At 37.0% G+C, this 16,881-nt stretch overlaps 1 protein-coding gene across 15 annotated transcripts in view; it reads left to right on the forward strand.

Annotated features, from left to right (window-relative positions):
- CCDC171 (coiled-coil domain containing 171) overlaps nucleotides 1-16,881 on the forward strand; it is a 545,371-nt gene that overhangs the window by 106,635 nt on the left and 421,855 nt on the right. For 14 of the 15 annotated variants that reach the window (XM_074394865.1, XM_074394866.1, XM_074394867.1 and 11 more), the window contains 3 exons: nucleotides 12,881-12,987; nucleotides 14,762-14,851; nucleotides 15,880-16,080. In XM_074394865.1, coding sequence (XP_074250966.1) covers nucleotides 12,881-12,987; nucleotides 14,762-14,851; nucleotides 15,880-16,080 — 398 coding nt within the window. The remainder of the gene's footprint in view (nucleotides 1-12,880; nucleotides 12,988-14,761; nucleotides 14,852-15,879; nucleotides 16,081-16,881) is intronic. The other variant, XM_074394868.1, reaches the window with a different exon arrangement.

Here is a 16,881-nt window from a genome sequence, read left to right on the forward strand (position 1 = left end):
CCATCTCAGCCTCCCAAAGTGCTGGGATTACAGGCATGAGCCACTGCACCCTAAAGATACTGATTATTAAGCATTGCTTCATGCCTACGTTGTTATTTATGATTTGTAAAACAATCAAGTTTAAAGTGTCAGCTGCCTGGTAGCCTCCTATAAAATAGCTCCAAACTTTCATACAAATGAGTGCATAGAAAAGTTGAAAACGCACAATAATACTGGAAATCAAATAAACATTCACCCTCCCTTGGGAAGAGTATATGTGATATATAGGCAATAGAACTGGAATGAAAGTGCAGTCAGCTTCCTTTTGACTTATCCTCTGACGGTAGATAGACATTTTGTTCCCTTGCCATGGTATCCCCCCTCTTTCAAAAATTTCAATTTTATAATTGAAATAGTTCCCAATTTCAACTATAAAATTGGGAAGCTGTTTTTCTACTGTGTAGGTGCTGTTTTCTGAGGCAATCAGAGTATTTCCCCCATCTTTCTTTCAACTCCCATACCATCTCCTTGTGACTCTCAGAATACAGCCAGCCAGGAATGACCCAGGGATTCAAGGTAAAGTTCTAAGAAGTCTCCTCTGTATTGTCTCTAGGGATTAAGACAAAAAGAATATTGGTAGCAGTTCATACTAGAGATAAAAATTTCCTTATAATCTATCTAATTGTATGTGCCAGAAATCCAGGGAGTAGATTGGGAGATGATACCACTAAAGTTCAGGGATTGCTTCTTGCTGAAAAATGTCGTAGGAACTGTGTACATTTGTGTAGCTTCAGATACTGATGTTAGAGGGAGTTTGATCAGTATGTAATTGATTCAGAGTAGAACTTGGGAGAATTTATACATATAGTCTTTTTTCAAACTTTCTAAGTATGGTTAGGGTTTTATTCTTTTTTTAATTTGAAAATTAAGGAAAAGAAAACTAAATAGAACTTGTGAAAAACTAAGCACCGCAAAACAAGGGGAAAGGAGCAGTACCTGATACATTTAGGACAGACTGGTAAAGTGATTCACCATGGAAATCAGAATAAAATTTAGAAGCTATTTGGCATCCACAGTAGGCTACAAAAAGAAATGACCTTTATCAAATGGGATTAATAAGGAAAGAATAGGCTGAAATAGAAAAAGGTTAATTCTCTCCCTATTCCAGGAAAGCCCAAATGAGACTAACAGGTAGAAGAATGACATAAAGAAGGAGTCTAAGGAAATTAAATTAGGGTGGTGGATTAAAAATTTTTGTGAGTAGCTATGACAGAATTGACATTGCAGAAAGTCTACAGTCTACAATTAATATTATAGATTGGTGATTTGGAAGACAAAGTGCGGAAAAAAGAACACAGATAAAATGCAGAGGAAAAGAACAAATAATTAAAACATAAATCAAGTAAAGAAAAACAAAGGGAAAAACGATAATATGGAGTACCAATGAAAAGATTGTACATCTTTCTAAGGCAAAAACTAGAGTAAATGAAACAAGTGTAATAATTTAAGACATAATTCAAAAACACTTGTTTAAGATAAAAAAGATTGTAGCATGCCAGATGAGATCACTGCTTTATATGGAAAAATAATCAAATAACACCTGCATTTAAATATATTTTTGAAATTTTAAAAACTATAAGAATAAAGAAAAAAAGTGTTACCTATAAGAGCAGAAATATGTATAATGTGTTTTTTCCCTCCCAAGAGAAACCTCAATAAATTTTTCTTTAAAAAAGATAAGATCCTCCTATGATCTTCAAATTCATCCAGTAATTAATTGCATCTTTTAAAATTTTTTATAAAACAATTCAAATATAAAAAAGGAGACAGAATAGTATAAGGAAATCTCTTGCCCACACCAGTCAGATCAACATTTATCAACTTAAGAACCAATCTTATTTCACCTGTTTCCCCTCTGCTGTTATATTGAAGCATATCCCAGCTATTGTTTAATTTCATTCATGAATATTTAAGTTTGACTCTCTAAAAAATGAGGTCTCTTTTAAAATATAAATACATGAACATTATCATATGTAAAAGTTAAACATTTCTTAGTATTATAAATTTCAAATTTTCTTGTATATCTCATAATATCAGTTTGTTTAAATTAGTATGCAAAGAAGGTCTAGACATTATGGTTGGCTAACATGAAAAAATCTGTAGTTTTCCACAACATATCTACAACCATCCAATCTTTGACAAACCAGACAAAAACAAGCAGTGGGGAAAGGATTCCCTGTTTAATAAATGGTGTTGGGAAAACTGGCTAGCCATGTGCAGAAAGCAGAAACTGGACCCCTTCCTGACACCTTACACTAAAATTAACTCCAGATGGATTAAAGACTTAAACATAAGACCTAACACCATAAAAACCCTAGAAGAAAATCTAGGCAAAACCATTCAGGACATAGGCGTAGGCAAGGACTTCATGACCAAAACACCAAAAGCATTGCCAACAAAAGCCAAAATAGACAAATGGGACCTAATCAAACTCCACAGCTTCTGCATGGCAAAAGAAACAGTCATTAGAGTAAATTGGCAACCAACAGAATGGGAAAAAATTTTTGCAGCCTACCCATCTGACAAGGGGCTGGTATCCAGAATTTACAAAGAACTAAAACAGATCTACAAGAAAAAAACAAGCCCATTCAAAAGTGGGTGAAGGATATGAACAGACACTTTACAAAAGAAGACATACAGGGGACGCCAACAAACATGAAAAAATGCTCATCATCACTGGTCATTAGAGAAATGCAAATCAAAACTACATTGAGATACCATCTCACACTGGTTAGAATGGCAATCACTAAAAAATCTGGAGACACCAGATGCTGGAGAGGGTGTGGAGAAATAGGAACACTTTTACAGTGCTGATGGGAGTGTAAATTAGTTCAACCATTGTGGAAGACAGTGTGGTGATTCCTCAATGACCTAAAAATAGAAATCCCATTTGACCCAGCGATCCCATTACTGGGTATATATCCAAAGGATTATAAATCATTCTACTATAAGGACACATGCACATGAATGTTCATTGTAGCACTGTTTACAATAGCAAAGACCTGGAACCAACCCAAATGCCCATCAATGACAGACTGGACAGGGAAAATGTGGTACATATACACCATGGAATATTACGCAGCCATCAAAAATGATGAGTTCGTGTCCTTTGTAGGGACATGGATGAACCTGGAAACCATCATTCTCAGCAAACTGACACAAGAACAGAAAATCAAACACCACATGTTCTCACTCATAGGTGGGTGTTGAACAATGAGAACACATGGACACAGGGAGGGGAGCACTACACACTGGGGTCCGTTGGGTGGAAATGGGGGAGGGACGGGGGGGTGGGGAGGTGGGGAGAGATAGCATGGGGAGAAATGACAGATATAGGTAAGGGGAAGGAAGGCAGCAAATCACACTGCCATGTGTGTACCTATGCAACAATCTTAGTAAGAATAAAGCATTGCCCATTCCATAGTGGAAATTACTCAGTGTAATCAACTTGGCACCAAGTTGCTATCAGATTCTGCCCAGAGAATGGTGGTGTCATATCATGCTCTCAGTGTTTGTCTTTGCTGTTGGTGAATTTGGCACTGAATAGGAGTTGTTACCCTATCAGCCTTGGTGAATGGAAGTTCATACTGTGGAGCCTGTTACCTTTGTCCTTGCTGCTATGACTCTTGTTCAATTTTGTAATGACAAAGATGGATAGGAAAAGACATTGGTTGATATCCATAGAGTACTTCATCTTGCCCTCCTGATTATTAAGATTCTTGTCTACTGAAGTTGATTTGGGCACAGTACCCATTTGAAGAAGTCTGTCCACATACTCTTCCTCAGACAACCTTGTTACCAATTTTCTATTCACATTCTTTCCAGATCCCTAACCATTCAGCCAGACAGTTAGACACCACACATGAATTGATGTATATCTGTACCTTTGGTCATCTTTCATTCTCGGAAGAATGATAGTTACATCCACTACTTAAAATTCTGCTCACTTGGAGGATTCTTTTTACCACTGTTCTTCACAGCCATCCTTGAGCGGGACTATAGTGCTGCTGCAGCTGCCTATTTTTGAATCATGTCAGCATATCATACAGCACCATCTATAAACCAAGCCCATTTTTTTTTTCTATTTGTCAGCTGGTCATAGAGAACTCTCCATGCATCCAAGGTGTAGGTTAAGAGAGAGGGAACAATGTAACATGAATAGGGCCCACGGGAATCTGGACTACTTGCTGATACAACTTAACTTGTGCTTTCAGGACTTATATGCCACTTTCACTTGATGATAGAGTGCTCTTGTGTATGCCAACATTTATGGATTGGTAGGTCACACAGTAACCATTTTATGATGGGCAACCTCTAGTCACATGGTGAATTGTTGGCCATGTATTCAGTATCTGCTGAGGACCAGTAGCAAGTCCAAAGCCAATTTTCAAAAGGAGAATAGTTACCTGTAGAGGATGACTTGCTTTGTTTCTAACTCCTAAAAGTTTACACTATGATTCACTTATAAGGACCTGTGAATTGCCATATACATCTTGAATTCGAATAGTTGCCACTTTCTGTTCGTCAGTGTTAAAACATGAGCGCTAAATGAAGAGACCCCCCCACCCCCCGACCCCGCAAGCAGGCTTTGTGTGAGCAACATGGCTGTGTATTCACCTGGCTGTGGGTGGGCTGGGGCTGAAAAGGGTGTCAGTGGAGGGCGGTGGGATAGGATTTGGTTTTATAGGTTTGGGGTAAACCGTGGAAAGTTACAGAAGTAACTTTAGGGCGTTTTTTTTTTTTTGCAAGCTGGGAGGGGGTCATAGGGTGTGGAGTCAGGAGGTTGGCCAAACTGGGAGGGGGTTGTAGGGTATAGAGTCAGGAAGTTGGCCAAGGTTGATTACAAAGTCTAATGGCCTTGTCAACTGAGGCTGGAATAAGAAACCACAGGGAATGTCTTAAATTGTAGGCTCCACAGGGGTTGATTATTTCTTCCTCTTTTCATTGTCTTTCAGTTACTTTAAATTTTCCAGGAACTCATCTGGAGTGTCCATGCAGGTCACAGAGGTTAACATGGCATCCATGGCACTATCACTCCTTACTATCAGGTCCATTCAGAATGATGGCATCAATTTAGTAGAGAATGAAGTAAAGCATGTGATGTCTTCTGTGATGGAGAGTTGATAAAGATTTCTACATACTAGATTGTGATAGAGAGCCAGGGTTGATACAGCTCTGTGGTAGGGCAGCAACAAAGGTACATTGCTGATCCTGTCAGATAAAACAAAAAGCTGGTTTGGTGGTCTTTACTAAAGGGGTAGAATGAATAGCCTCATTCCAATTGCCAGAAATGTGTAAATATGCTTCAGAAACTGCATGTTTAACTGCAGCAGCAGTTGGAGTCATACTGATTAATTCACTGTCATTCTGTAAGATCCATCTGTGTTCTGCAGCGGCCCTGTTAGGTGAGTTGAATGCTGATGTGATAGGAATCACCATGCCTTTATCTTTCAATCCTTTAAAAGGCACTAATTTCTACACTCTTTCCAGGAGTGTGGCATTACTTTTGATTTGTATTTTGATAGGTAAAAGTTCCAGTGATTTCCTCTTGGCTTTTTCCACTTGGTTTTCCTCTGTAATATTTTCTCACTCATAGGTCAGGTAACCAATGTGGACATTGTGCTGGTTGCTGCATTTGCCTTTTCTAACTATGTATTCCAAACTGGGAGAATAATTATGGGGTGGGTTCAGGTACCTACTGGACCCACTCGAGAGAGGCCTCAGCTAAAACTCAGTTAACTACTTGATCTCTGTAAGCTCCTACCCTGACTATTGAAACCACAATAGCACATTTTAGGTCTCCCTGAATTAATGTTAGTTCAGATCCAGTGTCCAGTTATCCCTGATAAGTGTAGTTAATTCCTCTCTCCCAGTACACAGTTACCCTGTTAGATGGTTACCTTCTTTGAGGAAGGTAAGGAGAAAGATTTACAGTATAATTTTTTTGGCAGTATGTCAGGATTGCTAACAGAGACCCATCCCCTTTATTTAAAGGTCCCTAGGTCTGTGAATTAGCTCAAGTCTGAGAAGCATTTAAGGACTAATTCTTCCTTTTTTGTTTACTTTAGTCGTACTTCTAGTAATCAGACCTAGGACTTTTCTACTTATACAAATCCAGTGAGACTTAACAATGCTGCCCATTTATTTTGGTTCTAGGAACACCATGATCAGTTAGCCAATGCCAGTGATGTCTGTAGGTCAAACCATTTTCTTTATTGCTTTGACTGCACTACCCATTGTGTTAAACATGTCCATTTTGTCTCTGGGAGTTAATTGCTACTATTTGGTCTCTGTTACCCAAGATCCAATCACTCCCACTGAATTCAGGGAAACCATTTTGATGGTACCAGTGTTTGCTGTTATTCTTTGTCTTCTAGCCACATGGAGCTTATCAAGCTACACAGAGTTCATCAAGGAGGCTGGGACTTCCATTACTAATATATTTCTCAAGCCTTGGTAAAGGAAGGGTTTTCTGAATTCTCCCAAAAAACATAGTTAGAGAGTGAGAAGGACTTACATAGTAAATACTTTCCATACGTTAGAAAAGTTATGAACTGTTTTCTCTAAACACTCCAGAATGGCACTAATGTTTGCAAGATAATGAATTTATTTGGCCAGGCATGGTGGCTCACGCCTATTATCCCAGTACTTTAGGAGGCCGAGGTGGGTGGATCAGAAGGTCAGAAGATTGAGACCATCTTGGCTAACACAGTGAAACCTCTTCTCTACTAAAAATACAAAAAATTAGCTGGGTCCACGTGGTGACATGTGCCTGTAGTCCCAGCTACTCGGGAGGCCAAGGCTTGCTTGAACCCAGGAGGTAGAGGTTGCAGTGAGCCAAGATCACACCATTGCACTCCAGCCTGGGCGACAGAGTGAGACTTGTCTCAAAAACAAAACAAAACAAAACAAAACCACAAAAAACTCAAAAAGATGTTTATTTATGAACTCAGTGATTAAGACAATCTTGTTGTAGTCTGAGTTTGAAAAAAGTCTTACTGTTGATAAAATGTTTGTATTTAGTGCTTTTAAAATGAAAATGGAGTTTTCTTAGTTATCAATACATTATATATCATTTGGGTTTTATCAGGTGAACACAAAACTCATTTAAACATTATTTTCTGTTTTCTACTAAAAGATAAAAAATCAACACCAAACAACAGAGTTTATTTTGAAACATGAATGTGACTACTCATATGCTATATTGATAGCTGTATAAAAAAGCTCTGTCTTTTGTCTATATTCTCCCTCCATTATTTCTTATTAAGTCTCCCTTCATGGGATCTTGTAGAAAACTGAAGTAGGTAACAAGATGGTTAAGAAGGTGGAGAAAATAGACTCCATTCATGAAAAGTTACTGTTTTTTCTGTAGAACTATAGATTACTGAGATAATGATGCCAGCTTGAAAAGCAATGATTTATATGAGTTATGAAAAATTATTTAGATTTTGAGATTGTCAAAAAGGAAATGTGTAAATAGAGGACTTGGAAACTTTTTCTACTCCACCTCCTCCTGTGGGCTACTAATCCAAGAAAAGATTTGCTAAAGTACAGGCAGAGTTGAAACCTACTTAAAAGTAAGAGGGAGAGATGGAAACAAGGAGTGGTGATGTAAAAGTATATCCTGGCAGCTACGTATAGAGATAAACTAGCATAGGCAGAGGGAGGGGGAACCTCAGAAGATTTTGAGTTGATGTTATGCAAGTATAAAGTGTTCCTGACATATTCTGTTCTTCATTTGGAATTTGACTTTTGAAAAACTAATTATGATCACTGTTCAAATCTTTTTCACTATTCTTTTATTTGTGAGTTTTTTAAAACTTTCTTTGATAGGATAGCTTTTATAGTTCATTGTTTTTTGGGCCATACTGCAGTGATTAGAGTATTATTAGACAAAATCAAATAAGCCAATAAGGTCCTTGGTTTAGGGTGACCCTTTATTTTTATTTGTTAGCATTTTGTCATTAAGGGATCAGTAAGTATTTCTTTTTATAATAAATTTGGGTGGGACATTGTCTTAGTTCCTGCTGTGACACAATACCTGAGACCAGGTAATTAATAAAGCAAGGAGATTTATTTCTTACTGTTCTGGAGGCTGCAAAATCTAAAATTGGGGGAGCCACATCTGGTGGGGTCCCTCATGCTACGTCATCTCATGGTAGAAGATGAAAGGATAAGAGAGAGCAAGAGTTGGGGAGAGCTCACTTTTATAGCAAATTTACTCCTAAGATAATAAACCCATTCCTGTGATGACATTAATTCATTTGTGAGGGTAGACTCCTCATGACCCAGTAACCTCTTAAAGATTCCACTTCTCAACACTGCAGTGGGGATTAAGTTTCCAACACATGAACTTTGGAGGACATATTCAACCCATAGCAGCTGGAGACTGAGCAAGATGGCTGAATAGAAACCTCCGGTGATCTTCACTCCCACAGGAACATGAACTTTAACAGCTATCTAGGCAAAAAACCACTTTCATAAGAACCAAAAATCAGATGAGCAGTCACAGTACCTGTTTTAAACTTCCTATCACTGAAAGAGGCATGGAAGAGGGTTGAAAGAGAGTCTTGAGTTGCTGACACCACCCCTCTTCCATGTCCTAGCAGCAGCTGAGCGGTGGGGAGAATCTGTGCATTTGGAGGAAGGAGAGCACAGTGATTGTGGGACTTTCATTGAAGCTCAGTACTGCCCTGTCACAGTGGAAAGCAATACTGAGAATAAGCCAGTGCTCATGGAGGGAGCATTTAGACTAGTCCTAGCCAGAGGGAAATTGTCCATCTAAGCAGTTGGAATTTGAACTCTGGCAAGCCTTGTCACTGTGGGCTAAAGTGCTCTCAAGTCCTAAATAAGCTTGAAAGACAATCTTGGCCACAGTGACTGCAACTCCTAGGCAAATCCTAGTGCTGTGCTGAGCTTGGAGCCAGTGGACTTAGAGGGCTTGTGACCTAGTGAGACACCAGCAGGGCAGCAAAGGGAATGCTTGCAGTACCCCACCTCCAACTTCAGGCAGCACAGCTCATAGTTCTGAAATATGCCCTTTCTTTCTACTTGAGAGGTGAGGGAATAGTAGAGAACTTTTTCTTGCAACTTGGATATCAGCTTGGTCACAGAAGGATAAAGCACAAGGAAGAGTTCTGAGACACTCATTCCAGGCCTTAGCTCCCAGATGACATTTCCAGACAGCCTAGTCCAGAAGGGACCCCACTGCCTTAAAGTGAAGAACCCAGTCCTGGCAGGATTTATCACCTATTGACTAAAGAGCCCCTGGGACCTGAATTAATAGCAGCAATACCCTTGTAGTATACACTGTGGACCTTTGGTAAGACTCAGATCTGCTGGTTTGAAGTGTGACCTAGCACATTCACATCTGTAGTGGCTATAGCAAGAGATTCTTTCTGCTTGAGAACAGCAGATAGAGGAATAAATGGGACTTTTTCGTGCAGCTTAGTTAACAGCTTGGCCACAGAGTGGTAGAGCACTAAGTAGCTTCTTGGGGTCCCTGATTCCAGGCCTTGGCTCTTCAATGGCATTTCTGGACTTGCCCTTGGCCAAAGGGGAGTCTCTTGCCCTGAAGGTTGATTCCCAGACCTGGCAGCATTCACCACAAGCTGACAAGCTCTTGGACCTTGAGTGAACATCAGCAGTAGCCTGGAAGTACTCCTGGTGGGCTTGTGACTATGGTGGCCAGGGGAGAGACTCCTCTGCTTATGGAAAAGGGAGGGCAGAGTGGGAAGGACTTTGTCTTGTGCCAGTTTAGCCTCAGTAGAATAGAGTATCAGGAAGATTCCTAAGTTTTCCAGCTCCAGGCCCTGGCTTCTGGACAGCATCTCTGCATCCTTCTAGGACCTGGGGGAACCTGCCATCTTGAAAAGATGGCCACAAGCCTGGCTGGCTTTACCACCTGCTGATTGTGTTGCCCTAGGGCCTTGGGCAAACACAGGCAGTTCCCAAGTAATGGTTATAGCAGGTCTTGGGTGATACTCAGTGCTGTGCTGACTTCAGGCTTGACCTAGTGCAGTCTTAATGGTGGCCACAGGGGTGCTTGTGTCACTTCTCCTCCAGTTTTAGCCCAGCACAGAGAGACTTTGTTTGTTTGAGAGAAAGTAAGAGAAGAGAACAAGAGTTTCTACATAGTAATCCAGATAATTCTTCTGGATTTTATCAAGACCACAGAGGTGGTGCCTCTATGAATTTGCAAGAGCTATAGTGTTACAGGGCTTGGGGTGCCCCCTAATGCAGATATGGCTGCAGTGGCCAAAAACTTAGATCACAACACCTAAAGCCCTTTGAATACCTGGAAAGCCTTCTCAAGAAGGACAGGAACTATCAAGTCCAGACTGCGAAGGCTACAATAACTAACTAACTCTTCAATGCCCAAACACTGACGAACATCCAAAAGCATCAGAACCATCCCAGAAAACATGACTTCAACAAACAAACTAAATAAGGGACCAGAGACCAACCCTGGAGATAAAGAGATGTATGACCTTTCAGATAAGAATTCAAAGTAACTGTTTTGAGGAAACTCAAAGAAATTCAATATAACACAGAGAAGTAATTCAAAATTCTATCAGATAAATTTAACAAAGAGATTGAAATAATTAAAGGGAATCAAGCAGAAATTTTGGAGTTGAAAAATGCAGTTGACATAATGAAGAATGTGCCAGAGTCTCTTCATAGTAGATTTGAGTAAGCAAAAGAAAGAATTAGTGAGCTTGAAGATAGATATTTGAAAATACGCAGTCAGAGGAGACAAAAGAAAACAGAAGAAAGAAAGAATGAGGCACCCTTACAGGATTTAGAAAATAGTCTCAAAATGGCAAATTTAAGAGTTATTGGCCTTCAAGAGGAGGTAGAGAGAGAGAGAGGGATAGAAAGTTTATTCAAATGGATAGTAACAGAACTTTCCAAAGCTGGAGAAATATATCAGTATTCAAGTACAAGATTATAGAACGCCAAGCAGATTTAACCCAGAGAAGACTACCTCAAGGCATTTACTAATCTAGCCATAGCAGACATAAAACTTACTTTGTACTTCAACTAATGTTTATTATATAAACATTTTCAGGAAAGAAAACTTTATTTTACGTAGAATATAAGAATGTGCATAGGTCAGTAAGGAGAGGGCGTTTTGTCCCATTACTGTTCAGCACTCATATTAAGATGATTTTATTCTTCTGAATTTCTAAGAGGAAGTTTTCTCCCTTATTGTAAAAATGCAGATTTCCCGAGTGTCCTTGAATGATTTATTCATGGTCTACTTGTGTAGTAGCAAAAGAAAAGAATTATACATTACATTTTTTTATCTTGTGCAAGAGAGGAATTTTAAAAAATATATTTGGTAAGACCTTTAATAAAATTTTTAATGAGTTGTCTTTCCAACTCATAGTCACTACAAAGAGTACTGTCTCCTCTGTTATCATGGCTCAGAACAGTGTATTTCTTTCCTAGCTGTGATATGTGTTATTTCTACATTACTTTTGGTTTTTAAGTTAAATCTTCTTCTTCTGTTAAAGAAAAACCAAGTTGTACCCATATATAAATTACACCTTGATGAATTTCATAAATATATTAATAACATTTTCTCCAAGATTTAAATATGAGATATCACCAATACCCTGAGGTGAATAAAGTTGCTCTATCATTAACTAAGAATTTTTCCCCTTTCTTCCTTCTTTCTTTATTACTGCCTTTTCCCCCGTCTCCATAAGTCCAGTAGTAGAATGCTTGAACAATGGATAAATGATGTCATATATTTATCTACTATCTTTCTTTCTTTTATTAAACTTTAAATTCTGTAAGGACAGAGGTTATACCCATCTTGTTTATCTCTGTCTGCTTAATGCCTAAGATTAGTATGTAGTAGGAATTCAGTAAATTAGTTGAATGAATGAATGAATGAATAGTAGGACATGTAACATGAATGCTGCTCTTAAATATTAGCTTTGTTGAAAATCTGTTTCTTATATATTGAAATATTTATATTATAAAATATGAGGAGAAATAAAAATATTTTCAGTATGAATATATTTAAACTGAATTTGCTACTTGCTTTTTAACACTTAAAGAATAGCGCGATCAGCCATCAATTTAAAGTAGTTTTTGAAACTCAACTTTTTGGATTAATATTTGGAGCTACATTTGATCATGTGACCTTTATTAGCTCAACTAACATAATTTATGGCCCAACTAAATTAAAGTAGTTTGAGGCCATAATATGGAAATACTCATATTTTTACCATGAGTATCAGTTTTAAGGGTTTTAATTGAAACATGATGTAGGCTATATAGATAATAGCATTTTTATTGTTTATTTCAAATTGTAACTTGAGAATTTTAAGGATTGAAGAATATTTCCAAGTATAACAAAATTATATGCTCTTGGGTTCAGAAATTATTATTTAAGCAAAATAGTGCAGTATAAAAAGCCTGACTAATCAGAAACACAAGGACCACAGTAAGTGTACATAACTCCCCCAAACAATGGTAGTATAGACTATTCATTTAATTTTTGGATAAAAGATATGTACAAACACTGCAGTTACTTAGGAGACATTAAAAAAAAAAAAACCAAAGAAACAACTGCTATGTGGGTCTTGATAAGGTAAAAAGTAGTCATAAACTTAATTTGATCTATTAGGAACTTTAATTTGGCCGCTTGTTTAGAAAGGCTATTAATACTTGGCCATACAGCAGTATACTTGGAGAATAAAATTCTACTCAAAGTTTCATAATGTCTTTTCAGCTCTACCTAATTGTAGTATTTCTGTTACTATTTGCCTAACTTTTGTCCTGTTGTGACTTTAAAGGTATATTTTCATCCTATATTTTTCTCTAGGCATCCACAAGGACAAAGATAAACCTCCCAGCTTCTCTGTTGTCCTTGAGACGTTGAGGCATACTTTGACAGATTACCAGAACAAGCTGGAAGATGCATCTAATGAGGTAACACTTGCACTGTTTGGCTCCACACATATAGCCTTTGGCCTGTACCAGTACGTATTCCTTGCTTGTTACAAAGGTCAAAAAGATTGGGAATGTTGAACTGACAGCTTCACAGATACAAAAAATAATAAATTGTCTGTCACTGTTCTTTCTTTAGGTGTGGCCTAAAGTCATGTCTCACTTATGTTTTCTTCAGTCGTACTATTATTTTCAAAGTTATAAAGACTCTATTGCTTCTTGATCTTCATAATTCATCTGTTTTAACTTAGTGAAAACACTGTGCAAGTAGTTTAAATTAATATGTACCGGATTGAAATGTTAGTATGTTTTTATGACATTTGGTGTAGCTAGTAGAAATTTAGGTTTTGTCAGTATTTTAGGTTAAGATTTCTGAAAACTGTGGAAGTCTTAATAAAAAAGAGAGAAATTAGTTTTTATTCTCTAAAGGGAGTAAAGTGTTGTTAGAAGTTTTTAAAAAACAAGTATCTGTTTGATGTAGCCTGGGAGCTTTTAGTTTGCTGATTGAAAAAGCTCATGCTTCTATTTATCATCTCATTTGTATTGTTTAATGTGTGGGTTGATAATTTTCTTGGGTATTAAAATGTTTTATGAATTCATGCTTTAAAAATTGAAGAGTTTGTCTAGTTACATCTTGTCAAATTATCATATAAAGTAATTACATTAAATACAATTAGTTAGCAAAACAACAAACAGATTGTTAGAGTCAAAGACAAGTCACATAGCGTGGAATTTTGAATTTATCCTTGTGTTTATCTCTTTCTTTCATATAATATAAAGGCCATAAAATGTGTACGTTTCACATTTCAGATGTGGCTTATTTTATTTTAGCTTGCTAAGATGAACAAAGAAGGAAAAGTGAGTCTTCTTAATACCCTCGGTAATTGTTCAGAAGGCATAAAAGAAAATGACCATTGAAATAATTAAATTTCTATAAAGAACAAATGTTATGAAGTCTTTCCCTGTGAGACAAGACAACCTGTATTGTTAGTAGTTTATGAAACTCTTCTGAGGCCTAGGTCTGGAAGCTGCAGGGTAACTAGGAACATATTACCCACAGCGAATTGTTATTTGGGAGGATGAATGTCACATGATCCTCAGCACAGTTGAAAAGTCGACTCAGCAGGCTTTGGCTTAGTAATGCGCTTTGTTGTGAACCAGTGCCAGAGACAGCAGTGGGGAGACCAAGGGGGTGGCTGCAAAGAAAGCAAAAAGAGCAGTCTGACAGAAAGAAGAATGAACTGTCAAAGAAAATAAATCACAAGCGGTGCAGGACCAACTGATGACCTGCCACAAGCCTTCCCAGTAGGACTGCATGTGACCGACCCTGAAGTTGTCATATGGAGTGAGAGACCAGTGAATACCCTCATGATGTATATAAAGAACAGTCTTCTGCTCTGTTCTCTTTTCTTTCCTTATAGATGCCACTGCTTCTGGCATTTTGATCCAGTAGGATTTTTAAGAATAAAGTTGTATTTGTTTACCATAAGTATGAAATCCTTTATCTGGATGTGTAGTAAAAATACAGTAACATCAGTGATATTTTAAGTTTGAATGCTTTCTTTTCTTTTTAGGCATGTGAACTTGTGACAGACGCTATATAGCATTTAACTAAAAGAAATAATTTTTAAAAGGCTGTTAATTACTATTGAAAAATTTGTATTTAAGTCATTGCATAAAAAGAACTTAAAGATTAGTTTTTGAGTTACCCATCCTTGAAAAATGTAAAAAAGTTACTTACATTTTCTTTCATCAGCTAAACAGCATTAATGATGCTAAGGAAAAGGCATGTAATGAGCTTGATTCTACAAAACAGAAGATAGACTCTCACATTAAAAATATAAAGGTATTATTTAGAATAACTTTTACCTTTTGTATTAAGAAACAAATACAGTTATCTAGGGAATATTTTAATATAGAGATATTGAGGTACCCAAAAATATATATTTCTATTTTTTAAATTATGTTTGGATACAATTTTAATTTTTTCTTGTTGATCAAGAGTAACAAGAATGTTTTTTCATTAAAAAAATAAAATTTGATTAGAAATTATTTTGGTTAAAGGAAAATTTGTTTCTCAGATTTAATTATAATACATTATGAAATTCAAATAATTATTTAAGATTAAATGTCCAACCTTAGGTACATATTAAACATATTTTACATAAGCACATCCGTATTTGGAGTCAGTTTTCATCATTTTTAGGGTGGAGCCGTTGTTTTCAGTATATCACGTCTGTTAATGGGCTGAGATCACACCTGGCTAAGGTCCAGGACTATAGTTTATTTTAGTTTCTGTGCTGGTTTTATGTACTACATCTTTGCAAAATTATACTGAGTCAACTCTCAGAAGTTTCTCAGTATTGCTGGAGTTTTATTGTGTTGTTTCATGTTGGGTTTGCCATGGACGCACTTCAATAGAATTTGTTAGGTTCAAGGAAAAATAGTTCAGCAGAATTTTGTGCTACATATTTGGGATTTCTATAAGTATTTGGAATGTCATTGGAAAGTAAATGTTCTTATATTAAATGTAAGATATTTATTTTTAAAATATTATTTAAAAATTTTTGAACTACAGTGTTATTTTTTAAAATAGATTGAAAGGAAACTTCCTTGAAAGAACTTTTTGAAATAAGCCATCATATTAACATTTTATGTGAATGTTCAAGCATAACAAATATTCTAATTTTTTAGCTAAGATATATTTAGAAAATACATTCAGTAAAATATTTTAATTTAAGCAGATGCTTGTTTGCTTTTGCGATTCTTTCATTTTAAAGCTTTGAAAATTTTCAATATGTATTTTATACTAGTGTCGCATCACCCCTTATTGGCTGTCCTTTCTACAGTCTCTTTATTTGGTATCTATGACAGGAACTTCAGGATAAACTGGCTGATGTCAATAAAGAGTTAAGTCATTTACGCACTAAATGTGCAGACCGAGAGGCTTTAATAAGCACTTTAAAAGTGGAACTACAAAATGTGCTACACTGTTGGGAGAAAGAAAAGGCTCGAGCAGCCCAGTCTGAAAGTGAACTACAGAAGATTTCCCAGGCTTTTCATAAGGATGCTGAGGTATTACCTGAGACTAAATGACTGTCAGGAAAGGCCTTTCTCTAATCTCAGTGTTATATATCAAGTGACTATTTTTACTTGTGTTTAATTAAGAAAATTGTTCTGAGCAGAGTATTTTGAAATGTTCATGACAGCTGCAAAATCACTTATTTTATTACTCTTGTGTCATTCTCTTTTGTGAGAGAAATACTATAACTTGCACAACTAATTTTTTTGATTATCATTTGTACAACTATCTTTTTGGACTTTTAGACCATTGTACCTCAAGTAATTATGCTCTTAACAGTCCTTTCAAGATTTGCCTGTTTGCCAATGACAAAATTATTTTTTATTTCAATAGCTTGGTAGATTGACATGGTGGAAAGAATAAGTATTTTGTAATCAGATAGACCTGTACTTGGATTCTGATACTTCTGCTTATAAATAGTGTGGCTGTGGACAAGCTGTACAGCTTAGTGTCACCACATCTTAGCTTCCTTATTTTTTTTTCTTTTTTGAGACAAAGTCTTGCTCTGTTGCCCAGGCTAGAGTGGGGTGGTGCCATCTGGGCTCATTGCAACCTCTGCCTCCCAGTTCAAGTGATTCTCCTGCCTCACCCTCCCAAGTAGCTGGGATTACAGGTGCCTACCACTATGCCTGGCTAATTTTTGTATTTTTAGTAGAAATGGGGTTTCACCATGTTGGCCAGGCTAGTCTCAAACTCCTGACCTCAGGTGATCCTCCCTCCTTGGCCTCCTAAAGTGCTGTGATTACAGGTGTGAGCCACCATGCGTAGCCTAGTTTCCTTATTTGTAAAACAGT

The sequence above is a fragment of the Saimiri boliviensis genome, chromosome 2 (genome assembly GCF_048565385.1).
Source record: "Saimiri boliviensis isolate mSaiBol1 chromosome 2, mSaiBol1.pri, whole genome shotgun sequence".
Taxonomy (NCBI): domain Eukaryota; kingdom Metazoa; phylum Chordata; class Mammalia; order Primates; family Cebidae; genus Saimiri; species Saimiri boliviensis.